The sequence below is a fragment of the Rhipicephalus sanguineus genome, chromosome 1, assembly GCF_013339695.2.
Source record: "Rhipicephalus sanguineus isolate Rsan-2018 chromosome 1, BIME_Rsan_1.4, whole genome shotgun sequence".
Lineage (NCBI taxonomy): Eukaryota > Metazoa > Arthropoda > Arachnida > Ixodida > Ixodidae > Rhipicephalus > Rhipicephalus sanguineus.
This window is the reverse complement of record NC_051176.1, coordinates 144,917,776-144,940,725: the sequence shown is the minus strand read 5'-3', so window position 1 is coordinate 144,940,725 and position 22,950 is coordinate 144,917,776. Positions and strand designations below refer to the sequence as shown.

The 22,950-nt window shown below is 45.1% G+C and overlaps 1 protein-coding gene across 3 annotated transcripts in view; it reads right to left on the bottom strand.

Moving 5' to 3' along the window:
• The window catches only part of LOC119399549 (nose resistant to fluoxetine protein 6), a 96,293-nt gene that overhangs the window by 5,675 nt on the left and 67,668 nt on the right, over positions 1-22,950 (bottom strand). For all 3 annotated transcript variants that reach the window (XM_037666360.2, XM_037666371.2, XM_037666368.2), the window contains exons 10-14: positions 20,448-20,527; positions 13,230-13,349; positions 11,182-11,302; positions 8,488-8,671; positions 247-389 (exon numbers count right to left, since the gene is read on the bottom strand). In XM_037666360.2, the coding sequence (XP_037522288.1) occupies positions 247-389; positions 8,488-8,671; positions 11,182-11,302; positions 13,230-13,349; positions 20,448-20,527 (648 nt within the window). The remainder of the gene's footprint in view (positions 1-246; positions 390-8,487; positions 8,672-11,181; positions 11,303-13,229; positions 13,350-20,447; positions 20,528-22,950) is intronic.

The following is a 22,950-nucleotide window of genomic DNA, read 5'->3' as shown; positions in this document are numbered from 1 at the left end:
CATGTGCCCCGTCGTTAGCAAAATGAATAGCTTCGAAATGCCCGCTATAGCGCTGCTTGCCCGTACAGCAGGTACCACGAACAACACCAATCGCGCACCCTGCGGAATAATACTTCAAACACACTCTCCTAAAGCGCACAAGTACGCGTTGTATCCGTTAGAGTGCTTTCTTGGAGTGACGGGGCAGCTTAAGTTAATAAAGCGCGTTCACATCATGAATGTTTGCGCAGGTGGGAGAGCGCGTACCTTCTCGTACTGACTGTAATAGATGAGGTCTCTGGTCCTGCTGGAGTGGTAGAGGATGACCAGCGGATGCATCAGGTACGCCATGAAGGCCAGGTTCCCCAGCGCGTTGAACGGCGGCCACGACAGCAAGGAGTCCAGGAAGCCTAAGCAGGGCACCGTGTATCACTTAACACGCATACTTTGCCCGATGGCTCTCTTTTTTAATTGAAACGAAAATGGGGTAAAAAGATTTAGAGCCTCCCATAATGAGGACATCTACTTTTTTTCACATAAAGGCAAAAATATTATGAAGTACACTGTACTATAACAAGAAGAAATCATAAGTTCGAAGAATCTGAAAAAAAATGGTTTCTTAAAAAAGCAAATGAAGGCCGCATACAGACTATCAGATAAAACGGGGAGGAGTTATTTTTGCAAAGTAATAAGTCATTGGATAAAGACCAACACTCTTTAATCCACCATAATCCCTGTCAATTTATATCACGATTACTATACTATATATACAGTTAAAACGTATAAGTAATGTCCCCGATAACTTGGTTTGCTTCACTGTCTGTGGTTTCATTAGGTTGTGTCTTACAAAAGAAACGATGCCTCGATCGATCCCGCCATCTCTCGTTTTATATATATATATATATATATATATATATATATATATATATATATATATATATATATATATATATATATATATATATATATATATATATATATATATATATATATATATATATATATATATATATATATGTTAGACACAATATTAATGAGAACTAACAGACAGCAATGCCAAGGAAAGTATAGGGGGTGTTATTTGTAGTAATTAGAATATAAATGTGAAGAAAGTAAAGTGGACGAAAAGATAACCTGTGCTACGTGACGCCAAAAAGGCAGAAAAAAGAGTGTTCCACACTCGCCGCCATGGCTGCGACTGGCGCTGACTGACACTCCTAAGTTTCAATCCACATATATACCCTATAAAGTGGACGGGGAGATGACCGCCGCCGTAGCTCAGTGGTAGAGCATCGGACGCGTTATTCGAAGGTCGCAGGTTCGGTCCCTGCCGGCGGCAGGTTATCTTTTCGTCCACTTTACTTTCTTCACATTTATATTCTAATTACTACAAATAACACCCCCTATACTTTCCTTGGCATTGCTGTCTGTTAGTTCTCATTAATATTGTGTCTAACAAAGAAATACGAGCCCTTAAGAGTAAAACTTCTTTCCTTCATTCATAGCGAGGGTCTCGTTCTGGCAGACATGATGCCTTCAGGTAGTATGCGAGGGATTATTGGTCAGCTGCCTGCTCGTAAATAGATCACGTGCTACGTGACGCCAAAAAGGCAGAAAAAAAGAGTGTTCCACACTCGCCGCCATGGCTGCGACTGGCGCTGACTGACACTCCTAAGTTTCAATCCACATATATACCCTATAAAGTGGACGGGGAGATGACCGCCGCCGTAGCTCAGTGGTAGAGCATCGGACGCGTTATTCGAAGGTCGCAGGTTCAGTCCCTGCCGGCGGCAGGTTATCTTTTCGTCCACTTTACTTTCTTCACATTTATATTCTAATTACTACAAATAACACCCCCTATACTTTCCTTGGCATTGCTGTCTGTTAGTTCTCATTAATATTGTGTCTAACAAAGAAATACGAGCCCTTAAGAGTAAAACTTCTTTCCTTTATATATATATATATATATAGTTCGGATATATATATAGTTCGGATCGTGGGTATATATATATATATATATATTATATATATATATATATATATATATACATATATATACACTGCTCGTACTCCCCTTCGAGATGCGCGGCTTCCTCCTCGGGAGTAAGCAGCCAGACAAAGAACTGTAGAGCGGAGGTTGCGCGTGATGTCTCCGTCTGTGGGCGTGGCTTAGCTATAGCGCATGCGTGGTTTGGCCAGGTGGTGAGGTATCTGGTCGCTAGATGACGCAATGCTTGCTTCCTCTTTTTATCTTTTTAGATGCGAAGCATCTTATGGCGGAGTTCAATCCGGTGGTGGTGGTGTGCGGCGTGACCACCCTTACTGCGCATGCGCAAACCCTCTCCACTACCCATCCCCCCCTCCCCCCTCTCCACTCCCCCTCCTCGTTTAGATCAAAGGCTCGCGTTACGTCGTACACACGCTCATTCACTGCGCCGGTGTCATGAGTTCCAACGTCAACGTCGGCGCCAGTTGCAGTAATACCTTAACGCCTGCCGAGATCGCGGAGCAGCGGGTGGAGCAGCGGAAGGCTCGACGCGCCGAAGCGCAACGTAAAGGTCGGCAAGCAGACCCCGAGCTCCAGGCTAGGGAAGCCCAGCGCGAACGGCAACGTCGGCGGGAAACTGCTACGGATGAAACGCGGGCTCGACATGCCGAAACGCTGCTTCGCATCGCCTCATGGTCCCCCTTTTGTTTCTCTCTCTACTTCATCCTCCCTCTTTCTTTTTCTGTCTTTCTTTTGCTTTATGCATTTCTTTCTCTCTCTTCCTCCTTTCACTCCTCCTCATCATCCCGTACCTTCTTCTCGCGCTCGCTTCCCTTTCCCACCCCCTTGCTACACTATACTATAGAAGGCTATGCAATGCTCTGCTAGCGTGCCTGGATAGCCGAGTGGTTAGGACGCTCGGCTTCGGATCGTGGGTACGCGGGTTCGAATCCCGCCTCGTGGAAAGTTTTTCTTCGGCAAGAACTTTTCTCGTTGTCTTTATATCTTTATTTCCGTCTCTCTGTTTGTTTGTTTCTTTCTTTCTTTTCTTTTCTTTCCTCTCTCTCTCTTTTTACTCTTTTTAAAGGTTATTACAGGCCACGCCGCAGCGGTGGTGAGTAGTGGGATCTGCCCAAACTCTGTGGCACATACCCTTTCATGATGATGATAGGTTTCGGGTAAGGTCACACACTTTACGCCGAGCTAGAACTGCTTCACTGTTAAAAAAAAGTGAAAGAAAACAATCTGGAACTCCTGTAAGCGTGTGTCATCGATATTCGGTACGCGCTTATGACTGATTATGATATGTTTGCGATTACTTATTTGACAAGCGATAGGCGCGTATCATAGAGATAACCATACGCATCGTCAGTTACGCGTCGCACGTCCATAGCATTGCTCATTCCCATGATTTTATTGCTATATATATACCATGTGGAGAGCGCTCCAGCACTGTGTAAATCTTCTATTGCTTTTAAACGTTACCGTTTTCCCCATGCGTTTTCAGTACGCAAGAGTTTAGTCACTCTGAATATGTCGGCCGTGGTGACTAAATTGCTCTGGCAGTCTGATGACGAGTTCATGCATGCCGACCTCTGGTGGCCGCCTTGCGATGATGTCGTAATGCGAAAACTCCGTTTGTGGCCGTTCGAGAACCAACGATTATCAAAAGTAACCCGGTGTCAATCTCATATGTTGTCAATGTTATATGCTGAGAGAAGGCTCTCCTGTTCATCCTGTTCCCTGTGTTTCCTTCTCCGTTGTTGCCTCTTTCCTTCATGCTCAAACTGAGCTGCGCTAAACCAGTACGATATTGTAATGCACCAGCTTGCCCACTCTGCAGTGCTCTCTTATTTAGTGTGGTGCAGATTGCTCATTCTATGTCCTAAAATCTTCTCAATGATATTTTATTCTTCGTTCCCCAATCAAAATGGGCAACTTCTCCTTCTCAAAATACCCATATCTGTCAGGCGTTATTTTTCCGGTGTGACATTCAGTTATGCCGCATTTATGCAGAATTGCACTTGTCACTTACCTCTCGTTCGTACAGGACACAGCGATATTGCTCGCCGCATGTTACAGAAAAAAAATAAAGAAGATGCCTTTGAACGATGCTTTCATGGCAGGTCAAAAGCCAGTAGCCTAAGGTAATTAGGGGCGCGAAATGACCGCGCGGCAACCATCGCTCGTGCCTTTCAGTGGTTGCCGGCTTGGCCAGCGAGTAGGTTCAACGCGTGATATTATTCTTCGCGTTAGAAGCGTTTCGAAGTTCCCGGCTTCCCGCTTCAGGTTAACGACCCGCGAGGTCATTTCATTCCTGCAAACGGGCACAAGCTCGCGCGCACAACAACAAAAAATGGCGCTCGGCAGTCTTCTCAGACTCAGCAGAAGCCAGCACTTCCTGTATATACTTTCACTCTCGAGCAGCGCACAACGCTCGCCTCGATATGTTTCTTTTCCCAACACAGGCATTCTCACGCTAAAGCAGTTTAAGCCTTAATGGACGCGTGGCGTTCTCAATACGCAACACCGCGAGGCGAGGCTGTGCTTTGACAGATGGAGAATTCGTGCGAAGGTCGACCTGATCACGGTTTTTTGAAGACACCACAACGTTCTTTAGGAAAGCTATAGCACTCTCTTGCTCCATCACGTGAGGGTAAGACGGATCGGTCATACGAGTGGGACAAAGCCAGACACATCAAACCTGTGTTTTCCATCAACAGCTGATGCTAAAGGAACGAGCAAAGGTGAAACTATAAACAAACGCAAGGAAGTCCAGGAGAAAAGAACTAGCAAATGAACAAAGATACAGTAAAGAAAAGGACTTCAAATGATCGTTATGAACTCCATTAGCTCTATAGAAATGTTATTATGCTTTCGGTAATTCACAAAAGTGACTGATCATTTTTAATGGGCTCCTGTAGTTACCGTAGTCTTCTCACGAAATGCACCGCACGCGACGCCATGACAGAAATTAAATCTGCCTGAATATGTTTTTCGATACATGCCACGCTTTACATCAAATTACGAAAGTGGTGGTTGGAGCTCTATGCTCCTTCAGTTCTATCCTAAAATAGCATGCACTTTGATGCGCCGTTAGCAGTCCTACTGTTAACGATTTGGTAACGTACTATCGCGCTCAGTATGAGCTACGTCACGCTAGCGCGTGGCCGAGCGCTCTGCAAGGTTGCATAGTGGCGCCGATCTTGGCATATTTTCGAGTTATCGGGAGAGAGTGTGGCAGCTCGTGCGAGCGCGTATCGCCCCCCACTTGTTGCTTTCGCCCGCGAAGTTATCATTTTCTAAGCTGATATCAGCGCAGGTCAAAACGAGGGCGAGGGAGAACGCAACTGGAGGCGATGCGCGCTCGCAGGAACAGCCAAACTCTCTCTTAATAACTCGAAAATATGTCAAGATCGGCGTCACTGTACAACCTTGCAGAGCGCTCGGCCACACGCTCGCGGTATGTAGCTCATACTGAGCGCGATAGTACGTACGTTGAAGCGCAGAGTTTCTTTTTTTTTTTTTTTGAGCATTTGCCACCTCTCTGTTGAAAGAGTAAAAAAAAAAACTTGGTGGACGTTTGGGCTTCGCCTTCAAGAGTAGAACGCGAGAGCGCTATCGGACCACATGCGCATCGCCTTCTCAACTGCTAGTCTGGCTTCAGGTCTCAGTTTATGCCTCAACCGTGCAGTAAGGAAACGAACGACTGTGCGCGTAACGTTGGCCGTTTCAAACTATCATAGAATGCCTACTGCCAGTACAGTTGCTAAGTGCCCACTACGCCATAATTGTTCCTTTTGCGAATCAGCGAACGGCCACCTACGCGTCCGTATAAGGCAACACGCGAACCTACCCAGCTGCTGGCTTTGTTGATGCTTTTGCAGCTGATGATGATTAAATATGTCTGTGTTGTGCACTCTCTCCGACCTCGTTCATTTTGCGCTGTGCGAATATGTCGATGCTAAATCACCAACTAGCCCAAGCAACTGTTCTTTTAAATATGTCTGAGCGTTTTGTAATGAGTGGGCCTTTAAAAACACCCACTCTTTGCGCAGTTCACATCTTTTGACGCCTGGCGCGACTGTTCGCTTCTGCCACGCAATATTACATGCGTTAAGGAGACTGCTTCTACTACATGATATTCATATAGTGTTGTCTTTTTTCCGAAGCAGTTTCAAGCAATAGCATGCTCTGTGGTAGAAGAGGACCTGCTTGACACGGGTGGAGGAGTATGAGAAGAAAACTAAGCCACAAGCTGTGTGTTGGGCAGAAGGCCGCTATTCAGTTGCAAAATAATACTACTGTAGCCAAAAAGCATGCCGCAGTAGTTAAAACAGATTCTGAAGTTCAACCCACCGAAACCGCGCATTGATTGGGTTATATCAGGAACGATCTTTGGAGGCCGGCTCCGAGTAACTTAATAAAGTAGCTGACTGAGCTAGTTGGTTGTACGTATACTTAAGATAAACAGCGCAAAAAAGCACGGTAAAACACACAGGACAAGCGCTTCAGTTGGAAGTCAGCGCTTATCCTGTGTTTTCTTTCCGTCGCCGTGCTTTTTTGCACTGTTTACCTTAATCTCCGAGTAAGCTTTAATCCCGTGAAGTTCTTCAACGTGCACGAGAGTTTTTGCATTTCTCCCCGCAGAAATGCAGTCGCGAGCGTATCTTGTAAACTCGACTTACTGCGCAACCAGCAGGAAAGAAGGAGGGAGACAGGAAAGAGCGCAGTTTAAAAGTATGAACCAACTAGTCTGCAAAGAAGTTTTGCGAGCGTATCTAATGTGCGTGTAGATGTGTTTTGAAGAAGGCTCGAAGATGGAAAGTGCATGTCTTGTTTGGATATATTATTAAACATTCACGTAATCCTATGTAACTGCGCGCCCGGTGTGCCCGAAATCTACGCGAAAATATTAAATATTTCGGGCGGCTGTCACGTGGCGTCCTTCAACATAAAGCAGTACGTATTATTCTTAAACCGTATAAAAACTGAACGGGTTCCATATGCATTTGGCTAGGACAACTCGAAGGCAATAGCCATCTTGTTTTTCTTCTCAGTCGATGTATTGATCCTCCCCCGCCCCCCTCCGAAAGCTTTCTGCACCTAACGTGGTTTTGCACTGCCTCCGTGATCGGGCTACCTTTGACCAAGAGGCGAGGTCATGTGATGACGTCATCACTTGACGTCGCGTCACTAATATTAGCTGTCTGTGAAGTCATGATGACGTCACGTGGTGATGATTTCTTGCACCCCTCATGTTAACGCCGCCGTCGCGGGACGCCGACGCCGCCGGACGCCACCGACGGTCAATTTTCGCGCTTGATGAGGCATCTAAGGCTTCCGTCTTAATAATACTGAAGGCTTAGGTTGTTTGTTAGAACGAATGGAGGATTCGTTGCTGGTAACGAAGTAAATTGTAATTGGATATATTTTAACAAAAAGCACACCACTGTAGTCATTGATACTATACTGTTTTTATTCGGATTTTAGCTGGGCCACCGCAGTGGCTTAGCGGTTATGGTGTTCGGATGCTGGCCCGACTTAGTGGTTATGATGTTCGGCTCCTCATCCCGGACGCTGCGGTCGCGTTTCGATGGAGGCGAAAATGCTTGAGGCCCGTGTACTTAGATTTAGGAGCACGTTAAAGAACCTGTGGTGGTCGAAATTTTCGGTACTACGGCGTCCCTCGTAATCATATCTTTGATTGGGAAGGTTAAAAGCCCCAACAATTATTATTCGGCCGATTTGTGTGTTGTTTTATCGTTAATATATATTTTTGTAGCCCTATTATGTTTGATTAACGTGTATGTGCATTTACTGGGAGTAGTTGAAATTTGTCAACTGTATATTGGAATGGACGGCTCTAATGCAGCGTACATTTCCATCTGTGAACATGTGCATTTAATTAAGAAAACACAAAGACCTAGCAGAAATAACGAGATTAGTGGTACCATCCGCCACTACACCTCAAAAGGGATGCTCGTAAGATCTGTATATCGATCTACCAGCAATAATAATAATAGTGATTATTATAGTTTTACGACCGAAAACCACGAAATGATTATGCGAGATGCCATAGTGGGGGCCTCCGGCAATTTCGACCACCTGTGGTTCTTTAACGTGCATTAAATCTAAGCGCACGGGTCTCTAGCACTTCGCCTCCATCGAAATGCGGCCGCCGCGGCCGGGATTCGATCCCGCGACCTTCGGGTCAGAATTCGAGCACCATAACCACTAGACCACCGCGGCGAGTCAATTCACCACTAAGTTAAAACTCTTCAATATGAAGTTTCAGTAACAACGCATGCAGGCTGACAGTAATCGAACCTATGCTGAAACAAGCCACTCAGGCTCCGCACATATGCTATTTGACGTGGAGGTGTCTATACCTAGAGTTCTTGTCTATATTTTGTAACCGCACATTGTACAATTAAACTATGGTGAAGAATACGTTGGTTTTGGAGAACGCTGCTAAAAGCAAAGAGCAGTCCATCAATAACCACTAGTCGAATAGTCACCTCCGTGTCCCGCGACGCAAGCGAAGGTCAGCCAGGCAAGCGCGATGCACCAGGCGACGCGGTGCGTGGCGGCGTACAGCGCGGCCACAGGAGCGCTGGGCAGCTCGGCGTTCCAGCGGTAAGCTGCCCACAGCACTGCCACGCCCACCGAGAATGACGTGCACCATCCAATCACCTGCGTGAGCTGCCCCCCCGGATAAGAGGAAGCGAACAGGCAGAGATAACGGCAAACGCACAGACACGTCATAAAAGCCTTTCACACTAGTAACGGTCTCCTTCCTGCCTCTGTGTCCGATTACTACACATAATACATTTTTCCCTCCGAAAGTGCAAGTGAGGGCTTCTCTGCATGCCAATCACAGTATGCTGAGAAAGTACAGAGGCACAAGAGGTTGTCTTTATTACTCAGACAATAATCGCGTCTGCCGAAACAATGGCTAAAAGATCCCGAAAATGATGGCATGAAAGAGGAGAGGGGGGAATTTGGTCTATACCCGTGTAATTAAGAACTGTTTATTCCCAGAAATAGCCTTAAGCCTGTTTCCAATGTGAGTGACTGAGCGGCGGCGTTCGCAGCGATGAGCGGCTCCAGGACGCGCGGACGCGGCTTCTTTTCACATGCTCCGCTTATGCGCGGAGCGCGCCTCTGCGATGCGAACTGATAGTTGTGGAAAGCCCCCGTTATCCTAGGGTTTCCTTCCTCCGAGTGTGTTTTGTTTTGGTGCACTTGAGTTGCGGGTTTGACCAGCTTTCAACTTCGGTGCTCGATTTTCACGCGACTAAACCTTGAATGATATAAATATACAGTGTATCAGAGTGCAGTTAAACAACTTCAGTAGTGACGTTTATATCTGTTCCAGCTTTCTTTTTACCACGCAAGTCTTGTTGCGCTCTCATACACTTGACCATGAAAAAGCAAAAGAAAGAGTTTGCTTTTGTGGTTTTAAGCTTTCACGGGGCTTTCAGTGGCCTTTGTTCTCGAATGCCGCAAGGCGTTGGTGCGCCGTCTGGGCCGGCAACAGGATGTAAGCGGACCAGTCGACGATATTGTGGGTTTGTGAAGGATCTCATCTCTCTTTTTGCCTATGGGCATTCCAGTAAAGAGGCGGTGGCATTTGTTGTCATCGGAATGGTCATTGGGGTACGTGACCATTCAAAGGAAGAAAACAGCAAACTATTCAAACACACTGGGTCAGAGTAGTAAACAAGAAAAAAACAGCAACATGTGCTGCGAACTACAAGAGTGCCGTAGGGTCCACCTGTCCGGACCTATGTTGGTGCCACAATTTGATAAAAATGCAAAAGGACAACGTGACACGTGCAAACGATTGGTCTCCTTTGACGGAAGCGCCGTCGAGAACAACAAAAGGAAGTGAACGGCACTTCTACCCTACCAGTGGAGAGCAGCTCGTTGCAGCGGATGTCGTCTGCTAGGAAAGCGAGTTCCTCCCAAACTGCGCGCCCGCTACTCCACCCCTGCAGTCACGTGCTCCCCACGTCACTGCTCTCCCATTAGTTGACCTTGAGCAGACGCTCTGCCGAGAGCAAATTTTTCCAACTCTGGCGATCTCCATCGCAGCGAAGAGCGGACGCTCTAAAAACTGGTTGTGGGCTCCCGCGACGGCAGCCGCTCCTCTCTTCGAGCAAAAGCGCTGTCATGTGGAACAGGCTTTAGTGCAATAAAAATTTAGTCCATGGATATGACTAAACGCGATGAAAGCTGATCATAGTTGATAGGCGTGGTTCATGTTGACGCTATATGTAGTCTGCTAGCCAGGTTGTAAGAGTATAATAGTCCAGTTAACTAAGCGGCAACTATTTCCAATTCATGTATAGCTTCCTGTACTCAGTGCGCACATGTGCTTCTTTAACGACAATATAATGGCTGTACAGCAACTTGCCACAGGACGACATTAACGAATTTAATCGCGAAGTGATACGCCGATGGCAACAGTATAGTGCTAGTATCTATCACGCAATCAGAGTGAACAATAAAAAAAAACGTCGCTTTAGTAGGCAGCCCCACCTTGTCAATAATTTTTTATGAGAACATTTTAGGATGTACGTACATCTACATCTTTTTCAGTGCGGTAATGTCAACGTTAATATCATCGTCAGTAGCGCAACGACACGGCCCAACAGGAAGGAAAAGACGAACACAGGCACAATCTGTCAGATTGTGCCTGTGTTCGTCTTTTCCTTTCTGTTGTGCCGTTTCGTTGCGCTACTTACGATGATATTAATGTCCAAACCCCAACTCGCCCAGCATTGAACTCATTTAACCATCAACGGTAGTTGTGAGCTCACCCTAAGCTATTCGAAAGGCTGGAAGGCAATGTTTGAAATTGCTCTTGACAGTATTTTTGTCCAGAACTTTGCGTCCATACCACTGAGGCTTTTCCAAAAATACAGTAAAAAACATTCGTTTAAGACAAAGTAAGGCGTGCAGGCACGCACTCAAGAGTAGAAAACAACACGACACATTTTGTCTTAATCAACGCAAACGGTGTTTGTGTTGTCTTGTTCTCCTGTGTCCATTTATGCACGCCTTACACATTCTTCCACGACAAATCTCTGCCAACTAGCTCAACATTCTGTCGTTTTAGGCTCTGTACGTTCAAGAGAAACGCCAGATTTTGCTTTCTGTAGTAAAGCTTTACTTTGCACATACGACGTCCCTTCATCTTCACTTACCGGCTTGAGTTTGATGTCTCGATGTCTCACAATGACGTATCCCAGAAATACGCCGACACAGTAGGATCCAATATGGTTGTAAGGCTTGTGGTACACGTAGGTCACCAGGTTAGACACAGTGCTAAAAACCGTCAAACACGAAGGGTAGAATTATTTCAAGCAAGCACGCAGCTACTGACTAGTCCGTTCAGCCAACATGCAGATAAGTTTTTCTATCGTAAAGAACCAAGACAGAACACGCGCCTTGAACTTCGTCGCCGAAGCATCACGCGAGTCTTCCGGCCTGCGATGTCCAGCTGCAGGTGCGCTCGCGCTTAGTGCTCTCTCGCTCTCATTCCATTTTTTGCTCTAGTATCCTGTTGCTCCCTTAGTGTCGCTTATTTTTCCAAGCTTTTTCACAACGCCTGCACTCCTGGAAGCTGTGTGATATTGCGGTCGTTCCAGACATTCATCAACGAGCGCGCGCAATAGGCAGTTTGCGACTTCATGATGCGCCATTCGAACCTCACAGTCTAATACCCGTGTCACAGGGACACTAAAAAGTCCTTTAAGCAAGAAGACTTTTTCCGAAAAAGAGTTCCGCGCGCTGTCACACGACAGAGAGCAATCTCCTTTTCAGAAGCGTTCTTTTCTGGAAACGGCGTTCGACAAACTCTTTCACGACGGTAAAGGAGTAGCCTCGAAGCCAGTGGGCGCCAGCATTTATGAAGTGGTGAAAAAAACCGACAACCCTTTATTATGGTGTCACTTGGGCTCACCATAAAAATAAATTTCACTTGTCCTAAGCAGCGTAAGAAAACCATTCAAACTTTATTTTTTTGTGTACTCCCGTAAACAGGGCGAACGGGTTGGGGTTATGGCCGCCCGCCTAGACGCGAGCATGGACGCGAGTGAGCGCGGAAAGGCGAACGCCGGTGTGCAATCAGCCCGTCGTCACGTCTGCTCGCCGCGTCTGCCTCGTTTTCCAGAGAGAGATGGTACGCTACAAGACTTGCAATTGTCACTTTTTCCTCCGTACGGTCATCCATGGCGAGGCAGACAAGAGCGCTAACAAAGAAAACAGACGCCCACTGTTGCCACAATAATATATAAAGGCCGCCAGTTGTGCAAACGCTTCTGAAGATACTACTGCGTAAACCTTTTTTTTTTTCAACTGGAGTTGTTAAATTTATGTCAACAAACGTGCCATACAATAAATTTGGACATCTTCTGTCGAGATACATAATTTTCTTTTCGCTGGTTCTGTTTTGAAAGCGAGCGCCACTCTTTCGGTAGCGCATTCGGAAGGAACCTCTAAAAAGAGATCGTCGGTGCCGTGTGACTGCGAGGGAACGCCTCTTCATAAAAAGTCTTTCAACATCGTAAAAGACCGCTTGCGTAAAATACTTTTTGCGCGCCCGTGTGACACGGGTATTATACACCATTATTGGGTTACGAATAAAGCGCATTACAAAAATTTTTGTAACCCGCTCGGGTTTAGTAAAACGTTTGGGGCCGAATTCACAAAGCTTTTTGTTGGTAAGCGATCTATGCCGTTCGATAGCCGGCTTCGCTAATGATGCGTCTAGCCTCAGGATTGGTTGATATCTTCTCTTACGAATAATTCAACCGTAAGTCACTTTTGCGAATTAAGGTCACGGTGTTTGTTTTAGTCATAAAACAACGCTGTGTGCTTGAAGCAATGCAATGCCTAAGGTACAGCCATACAACCGCCTTAACACATTCGCCTGGATGAATTGCGGAGAAATGGCGTAGCTGAGGGGCATGTACACGATTATCAGTGGTCTTTTTTGACACATGCTACGCAATAATCTCACAAGTAAGCTCTACGTCAATATATTGGGCTCGATTAGGCACACCTCATTCGCTTCTTTCCCATCCCTTTCCCCAAACTCTTATTATTTTAAAGCGCTTATGACGACCCTGGAACAAATACGAGGAGTAAACCCTGTTTCGAAGAAGTAATAAGTAGCAAATAATAAATTAGACGAAATAAAGACACCAACAAAACAGATATCCAGAACTACGTGCGGCTGAGCAATACGTACTCGAGGTCCGGGTAGAAAATGAGCCCCGGGGGAAGATCAGACATGAACGTGATAACGCCGGATACGATGCTCCCGGCCAGCAGCAGCAAGAATGTTGCGGTCAACCCCACAGTAGGCCAACTACACAAAAGTATATGCACGCCGCACGAATCAGGAGCCACACACGACATAAAACGAGTATAGAGGCTGCATGCACCGCAGTGGTGTTTGGGATGACGCTGACATTGATGAGCGACCACTCCAAAACTGAAGTAATTGTCACATATTTGCGTAAGTTAATTTGTCAAGGAGAGAAATACTTCTTTTTTCGAAAAGCAATTCATAAAACTTCACATTTGAATGAACCGCAATTCAGTATAATAGCGTTCAATATGAAAATAATACGACTACTTTGCCTTAGGCTCCAATGCGTTCTGCATCGATTGAAGTGCTTCTGATCGAAATAAGATTAATTTTACGCTTCCACTTTTCCTTCAGCGCCTTTCACAGGCATATTTCACAAGAATAATGCGTAAGCCCCGTAATGCATCTCGCAATAACATCTCAATACGCAAAAGACGCTCACCTTGGGAAAATGGCATTTCCTTATGTAGCAGACTAGTTTAAAGCACACAAGTGCGCATTGCAAAGGAAACGGTGCAGCGATTGATAAGGTAAACTTAATTTCTGAGCAGTATGTTACTAATTTATACGATCATTGACCCCTGTCATGTATTTAGAACCTCTAAGGTGTATTAAATATAAAGAACGATCCATGTTGGTTATACACATATGACGTAGAGAAGCATGCCAAAAATTGACGCGAACAGTATTCTATATTTGTGCTGTGTTTCAGCCCAAATCCCGAAATATGCGTAGCTTAAAGCACTTGGGCAAGTAATATCTCATTAACTAGTATTGGTCGATGCCGACGAGCAGCCATAGTCTAAGAGGCGTCCCTAGATGCGTATTAATTACGTGTATAATAAGGTAATCATCCGCAGCTGGCTGTGAAATGGCTGGCAAATGCGTGCGAAGTCGCCGAAGAAAAATGATTTAATCCAGCCAGAGCGCCGCCGCGGCGGCTGCAGTGGTCACGGTGCTCGCCGCGGTCGCATTTTGACGGAGACGAAATTGTAGAGGCCCGTGTACTGTGCGATGTCAATGCACATTAAAGAACCCTAGGCGGTCGAAATTATCCCGAGTCGTCCACTACGGCGCCTCTCATGGCTTCAGTCGCTTTGGGGCGCTAAACCCCATGAACCGAACCGAAACCCGCCTGTGCAAGTACGAAGTACATTCAGAACGATTTATTTATTTATTTATTTATTCAATACAGTGGGCCTTTTCAGGCCTATACAGGAGAGGGCATACAAAATAAAGTGGACTTCATATCAGGAAAAAATAAAAAGGGAAAATTCGCAGTACAAGGTAACCATAACAGCAGGGGCGTAGCCAGCGGGGGGGGGTTGGGGGGGTTCAAACCCCCCCCCCCCCCCGAAATTTTTGGAGGAGGAGGAGGAGGAGAAGAAAAACGGAAAGACAGGGAGGTTAGCCAGTTCTCAGACCGGCTGGCTACCCTGTGCTGGGGAAAGGGGGAGGGGGAGTGAAAGATGATAGAGGAGAGATGTTACAAAAAGAAGAAAAAAAAAGAACAATAGTACGATAAACGACACTGCTTAAAGTCTGTCTATGAGATTAGTTTTGCGCAAAAAGCGCAATAACGCTTTCAAAGCTTTCCGTGCCGAGGATGGTTTCGGCCAGTGTCCTAAAATCTTTTCCTCCGACAGTGGACGATTGTCAAGTCTATTTAACGCTTTGGACAGTTCTTCTCTTTGTGCACTGAAGCGAGGACACTCACAGAGAAGATGGGCGATTGTCTCCTCGCAGCTACAGTTGTCACATGTCGGGCTGCTGGCCATTCCAATTCGAAATGAGTAGGCCTTCGTGAAGGCCACCCCGAGCCACAGGCGGCACAAGAGCGTCTCCTCAGCTCTAGTTATTCCCGACGGAAGACGGAGCTGTAGATTCGGGTCCAAGTTGTGAAGACGGGCGTTGGTAAATTCCGTCGAGTTCCACTGTGCCAGTGTCAGTTCACGTGCATGGGAACGAAGCCTTGTTGCGGCGTCCGTTCTTGACAGCGGTATAGCTGCACAATGGGGAGCATCATGGGCAGATCGGGCAGCCTCATCAGCACGGTCATTTCCGTAGATACCGCAATGGCCCGGTATCCACTGATAGATTAGACTGTGGTGCTTCTCAATGGCGCGGTGATGAAGCAGTCTTATGTCAGCGACTAACTGTTCATTTGGTCCATGATGATATGGGGACATAATGCACTGGAGCGCTGCTTTGGAGTCAGAGATAAGTCAGAGAAGACTGACCACGCCTGTGGCGTTTCTTCCACTACGAACTCTAGAGCAGCACGGATGGCGGTGAGCTCTGCAGCCGTCGATGATGTCAAGTGCGACGTCTTGAACTTTATGGTGACGGATTTCTCGGGTATGACCACTGCCCCTGCTGAGCTTGTAGAAGAAACTGAACCGTCAGTATAAATGTGAAGGCGTCCACTGTGTTTTTCATGCAGGAACAATAGAGTGGCTTGCTGTAGGGCCAGATATGACGAGTGTTTTTTCTTTTGTATACCGGGAATGGTTATCAGGGCTTCCAGTGGATGTAGACACCACAACGGCAACGGCGGTCTTGCTGCGTGCGTGAAGTTCGTGGGAATCACTGCGCTATGCGAAATTTTTGAGTTTTGCTTGCGTATATATGCACGCGCACATACAAACGCACGCACGAACATACATAATGTATGGTTGAACCCCCCACCCCCGAAAAAAATTTCTGGCTACGCCCCTGCATAACAGCGACAACACCAAAGAAAAAGTAATAGATGAACCATGCATATCAGTATTTCAAGGGTGTAAAAAACCAAAAAAACAACAAAAAAGACTAGCATACATGTTCAAGATAAATAAGAACATAGCAATAACAAGGTTATGCCCTAGGAACAAGTAACATGAAATACATACATGTGAGAATTGTTAACACGTGTAACAATGTGCAAGTACATGCGCGATACAGTGTTTTTGCCTTTATTTGCGCACCGATACCAGTCAATTTATTCCAATGCCCCATTCCACAACTCTATAACTGCGGGAAAAAAAGAATACTTAAACGTGTGACAACGTGACAAGAGTTGGCGTATGCATTTCTCGTTTTTAGTTCTGCTGGAGCGACGATTCGGAGCTTTTAGGTGTATGTCCTTATTTATATTTACTGAGTTGTTCGAAAGAAGGAAAAGAAACTTCAGACAAACCAGCTGTCGTCGGCTAGCGAGAGTTGCGACACGTGCTTGCAAACTCAGCGCGGAAACACTTTCCTGCCTGGCATACATTGAATAAACGAATCTAAGAGCTCTATTTTGAATTTTTTTCGAATAAATCAGTCATGTTCTTTTGGTGCGTGTTCCAAACTATTGCTGCGTATTCCAAGACGGGTCTAATCAGTGTTTTGTATGCTGTTAGTTTAACCTGAGGAGAAGTGCCAGTCAGTTTACGCCTTAAAAGCCTAGTTGCTTGAATGCTCGTGCAGAAATCTGATCAATATGAACGTCCCACTTTAAGGACTGCGTTATTGTGACCCCCAAGTACTTTACGGTATTCACGTGTTTGATGTCTGCCCCAGAGAGAGTGTATTTGAAGTGGAGTGGTGTCTTTCTATGGGTAATTGTAATACACATAGTTTTATCATGTTTTTCACACCATTTTCCCATATTCTCTAAAGATTTGTCGAGCTTTACCTGGTCCTCTGTTGTGCTAGTAGGAGAGTATATGACGCAGTCGTCTGCAAAGAGCCTCATTGTAATACCTGGTTCCATAGCCGTGTAAATGTCATTGATGTAGATGATATTAATGAGAACTAACAGACAATAAATCCTTGGCATTATTGTCTGTTAGTTCTCATTAATATTGTGTATGACAAAGAAAACGAGCCCTTGAAATTAACACTTCTTTCCTTGATGTAGATGAGAAAGAGTGTTGGTCCCAGTTGGGATCCCTGGGGAACTCCAGAAAACACGCCGACGCGGTTAGACTCAGCATTGTTAAAGGAAACATACTGGGTACGATTGGAGAGATAAGCAGCAATCCAAGAGATACAGGTAGACGCAGCCTTACTGGGCGAACGCTTGCTTCTCGCTGTGATTAATCGAGTTTCCTTGCCTCACAAAAGGCCGTTCAATCATTGTAGAGCTCTTAGTCAAGGAAAGGTGTGGTTATCATTTGTGTAGGCAACGCGTAGCATGAGTAAAGAACGCAAGTGCGCCGACAACGTCCTCTTTTCCTCAGTTTATGTCTTCCTCGTTCGGCGCTCCGTAATGCCCATATACTGGTGATGTCGTTTTGTATGCTCTTTCATGGGGCATTCTTGAAGCAGCTGCCAACTTTTTCCTTAGTGCCCCGTAAAAGCTAGACAAAAACATTTCTGATTGTTTTATGCTGTTTAGCGTACCAAAGCGACTCAGGCTATAAGAGACGCCGTAGCGGAGACGCCGCAGGTTTGGCTACTTTGAGCCAATTTGACTATTTTTTAGGCCAGCGGTGACATAAAAAACGTCTTGGCTACTTGGCTACTTTTGGGCTACTTACTTGTTACCTCGATTTGAACCAACCAACCAATATCTTGTGACGTTGCAGCCACTGGCGTTCTAGTATATGGTGTCAAAACATGGCGGCCAAGGCGTGTTTCTAGCTCCGAAAATTGAATTTGGCTCCTGCATAACGTAGAAGACTTTTGGATACGTGGCTGTGACTAGGGGGAAGACTGTTGCATGGGGCCCCATTTTGCAGACCAGAATATTGCTGAACGCGAATATAAACTGTAATTGGAAGTGAAAAGGAGAATCGACAGAGCTCCGCGTCCAAAATGCTCTGCACTCATCGACATTAGAAATGAGATATCCGATGAACTGTCTGTGTTATTTTTTAGAATTAGGTACGGACTGCCACTCGGGAATATGTTTGTTTTTTTTCCTCATCAATATGGCACATACCCAGTCTGTGCGATTCGCCAAGACTTCCGTCATCTGAACAGTTTGATAATAATTTGAATAATACATAATTACTTTAAAAGAAACAAATGAAAATAAAAGAGTATATATAAAAGACATAACAGCAATTATTGTGCGATTGCGCAAGGAGACCAGACAGCTGCATTAACCTGACCAGACCAATTTAGCACAGATATACTAGATTTTGATACATTTTGTTTACTTTACGTTAAGTTTGACCTATCTTGGAAGGCGGAATAGCGAGGTCTTTTTCTGAGTAATGAATATCGGTGACATGATAAAAAATAATGTTTAATGGTTTCTATTTCTACGCAGGATTGATATACGGACGATATCGCCAGACCAGACCCGTGTAGACATAGGTTTAATAGCATTGACTGCTCGAACGTCGTCATCGCGCGAGAAACGATTGCGAAGGGACTACAATTTATGCTTCAATGCCAACAACCGTAATTTTGAGCACAGCCATGCAGTACTCGTTTTTGTTGTCGCCCCAAAGCTGTTAGTTCTATTTGTTTTAAGAAAAGTCATGCAAGACGCGTGAAGAGAGTGCGTTTTCCGCACCAGCGCAAGGAACTTCGTCATGCTGCACGAAATGATTGCTAAGGTCAATAATTCATGGTTTAATCTCAGCAATTCTGACTTTTTGAAGGGATTTTTCTGTACTTACATACATTTCCACCAATAGGCTCATTCATTTAGTCATTTAAATAAAAACGTCACAGTTGTTTTCACACACGCGTGGTACTTTGGGCTACTATTGCTGCCTTTGGCTCAAGTTGGCTACTTTGGGCTAGTTTTTACAATTTCTTGGCTATTTTTTGTCTTTATGACCTAGCAACCCTGGCGGAGAGCTCCGAATAGTTTGGACCTCCTGCGTATCCTGAACAATCACTGACATCGCAGAGTACATGGGCCTTGTCTAGAGGACTTCACGCAATGCAAATGAGCCACAGCTACCTCTAAAACCCTGACTAACTTCGGTACCCAAGCTTGTCAATAGCAGCTCAGTGGACATCGCAGAATATGCTGATATGTTTATCGATCTATTTCTCTCTCTCTCTTTTATTGGTGAAACAGGAAGGAAGGACGGAAGAAAAAGACAGGCGGACAAGCGTATACTCAGCGTCTACCAGGTGATTCACAGATTGTAGGTTTACACAACAGACTATGCATTTGGTGAAAGTACTTTTCATGGCACTGCATGCGATTTCTTCCGGGGTAGCGTTGTGTATAATGCATGTCGATTTCATTTTCTTTCTCAATTTTCGCGCTTCATAGCGCATATCACGTAATGTTTGTATCATCTTCCGTCGCCAGCTTGGGCTACATTGGAACCTCATATGCTGCACTCATTGGGACGCATTTCTGATTGCCGTTTCGGCACACAAAGAAAGGCGTTGCACACCGGGTTTTAGCAAGTTCTACAGCTTGTCACGTTTTCTTTTTCTTTCTTCGTGCTTGACACTCTGCACTTATGCCACTTAATCATCTAATTCTCCATTGCTGATGGATGAAAATGAGTATGGACGGTGTCATTGAATGCGAGTTCCACTTTTCCTTTCATTTTAATAAAACGTGTAGATGGTGCTGGTCTGTGGCTGTGCGCTCATCTGGCACCTAGTAAACTGCGGGTCGAATTGTGACATGAGGTGAGGAGAATGAGGGTGAACAGCTTTGTTTGGAGCCAGCAGCGGTGACGGACGATAGTACCCCCGCCTAAACGGCCGCCAGTATCCCTTGGGTCCTGGTGGCGTCCTCGGCTCAGAGTTGGTCTTCTAGGGCCAGGCTGAGCAGCACAGCCTCCCAGTGTTCCGCATTAATAAGATTCCTTTAGTTTGATCTTGCGGTTGATATCGGCTATGCCATTACGAATTGTGATTTTGCAACACGGAAGATCACGGAATCATATAATCGCTGTCGTTGTAAAGCTCACACAAAACGTAATTTTCTTTTATAATTAGGATGATCACATCTCTATGGCTAGCTTAAGGGAGATTTTCAGTATCCTTGACCATAAAATACGTGGATGGGGGTATCGTAGCATGCAGTTGTCAAATTCTAGGCTTATTTTTTTATTCCTTTTCAGCCGGAACCTTAGCATCGATTCATTTTCCAATGAATAGTGTACTTACAATGCAGTTTTGTAATGCTGATGTACTTACTTGTACAGCGGTATTAAGATGAAAATAGACAGGACGAAGAACTGGAAGTTGCACGCCAGGTACCACGTGGCGACGAGACACTGCAGAACGAAAGAAAAGTAACGACAATGTTATTGAAGAGAAAGCAGCAAAGTAGTGCACTCTTTAAGCTTCAAGAAATAATCCCGTCTCTGAATTAAGCTTCTCTAAATACTTGTGTAAAAAAAAAAAGCTACTGGCTAAAGATCTCTATATATAAAGTCTCGATCAGTCGATCCTGAACCACTTTTGCAAGTAATCATTGATTAACACCAGTATCCGAGATTTATTTTTCAAATCCATCACGAACGAGCGGAGTTACAAAGATCTGTCGCACGTTTTGATCGCTTTCTGTCTTCTTTTGCCCCGACGAGTGCGCTGGAAGCTGCACAGGAAGGGATCATAAGGGGAAAAAAAAAGCTACGTCACGCGCATGTCATGACCTTGAGCGCTCGTCATGTAACACTAGCGCCCTCTAGGTGTGATTCCGGAGAGTGCTAGTGCTGCAACTACGTAATTTTAGCACACTATAGAGCATGGTGCCCGGCACGTAGAGGTACCCGGTGGCAAGAAGTGCATCTGATCGAAACGCCGCTCTTGGTTTATGCCATCTATCGACCCATAGCAGCAACCTGTTGTGTTACGAAAGATCTTCTGTACGACAGCCCTCCGAAGAGTGTGAGTACGGGCCTCTGTATGGAGAGAGGGCGCTTTAGAAAGTGGCAACTTCGCGCTCCGTTTGTGAGCTCTCCTTGCCACGCATGACTGCGGCATTTGAAAGGACTAGTTGGTAGTGCATAGCGCTGTGTCCCGTATCGCTCTGTCGTCGTCTGTGTGAATTTTTGCGCTACTGTTCCGAGTTATGCAGTGTTTGGTTGAGCTGTTGACAGCAGCGTCTACTTTGCGCTGTATGTGTTTTTTTATCACCAAGCACGAAGCGTGGTGCAGGGCCCCTTCAATAATAGAACGCGCACGATGCTTTCAGGCCTCGGCTAAATCCATCAGCAAGAAATTTGTCGGTAACGTTTCTGTCTACAAAGAAACACAAACAGGTAGCTAAAAACATACCAACGTATGCCGTGCACAGTGAAATTTCACTTAGAAAAGCTTAGTGGCAATAAACACAAACAATAAAAAAAGAGTCGTTGAAAGAAGCTCTTTACATGTGCTTTCTGAAAATGCGATTAAAAACAGTTTTACGCATTGTATTCTTATGAAAACACACCTTACTTTCAGACATTATTTGTTATGGGATTTCTTCGTACGCTGCGTCAAACTCTTTTTCGATCATTTAAGACGTAGCCTTTACGATGAAGAAGCCAATGATGAAAACTTTAATCGCAACTAAATACCGTATACATTTACTGACTGGAAGCATGAATATCTTTTCACAATCACAATAGCTTCGATGGCAATAGAAAGTGCGAGCTGCCCTTACAAACTCGTCAAGTGCTACAGATAGTAGTAAAAGACGTAGGGATCATTATGGGTCTTTCGTTCTTTTGAGTGTATACCGCGAATCTCACTTTTTGCACATAAATTGCGCTTCTGTGCTCATGATACATCCGACTAGGAAAACTTAATTTAAGCGCGCAAATCCCGAAAAGGGTAAGCTGATTCGGATGTCAAGCTGTCGAATGTAAATGCAGAATCACTGAGAGCAGGGCTGGGCAAAGATACTTTGTAATTGTATCGCGATACGATACAAGATACTCAGGCAAGAAGTATTTGAGATACAGATACAAGATACCACAACACTAATCGTATTCGATGCGATACATTCCAATTGTATCTTAAGATACTTCGATACATTCGCAAATTTGTTATTATATATCTATATAATGTCGCACTAAACGCCTATGCACTTTACTAACTGCGGCCAATTTCGTAGTTTTGTTTGAATAAAATGCCTGTTAGCATTTCAAAAGCTTTGTATTTCTTGGTCAAGGTATAATAGTTTCATTCCGAAACAACTTATTGGCGTTGTTTTAGCTGCTTATCATGACAGCTCTTTATACACTTCGCTGATTGCGGTTTTTGCTTGTAACTTTTGTAATTGTTGGCACTCGCTGCTCTGCTTGCCGATGAGCTTGCGGGTTGCCATCTAATCACAAGAACTTCAAAAAGAAGCCTCCGCACGATGGTGAAAATAGCACTGATGAGTTCTACCTTGCCCGTAAACGTATTATGGTTTTCGCACTACCGGATCACGAGGCAGGTGTACAGCAGCAAGAGCGCTGGCAGCTACATTTCTTCCTACGCATCGTGTTGACGTAGAGGACATAAAACTGCAATGACTTTTACATTCTACTTATCTTCTGGCGTAAAGCGTTCGTTAGCGACGTACTCAGCAATGCGCAATTTTTTAAGAATTTTTCTTCTACGAGAGAACACGTGCAACCCAGAAACGTCTCAGACATACTGTATAGTTGCACAAAGCGCTTCAGGACACAGCCGCTTTTCCCACTATATTTCCACATTTATA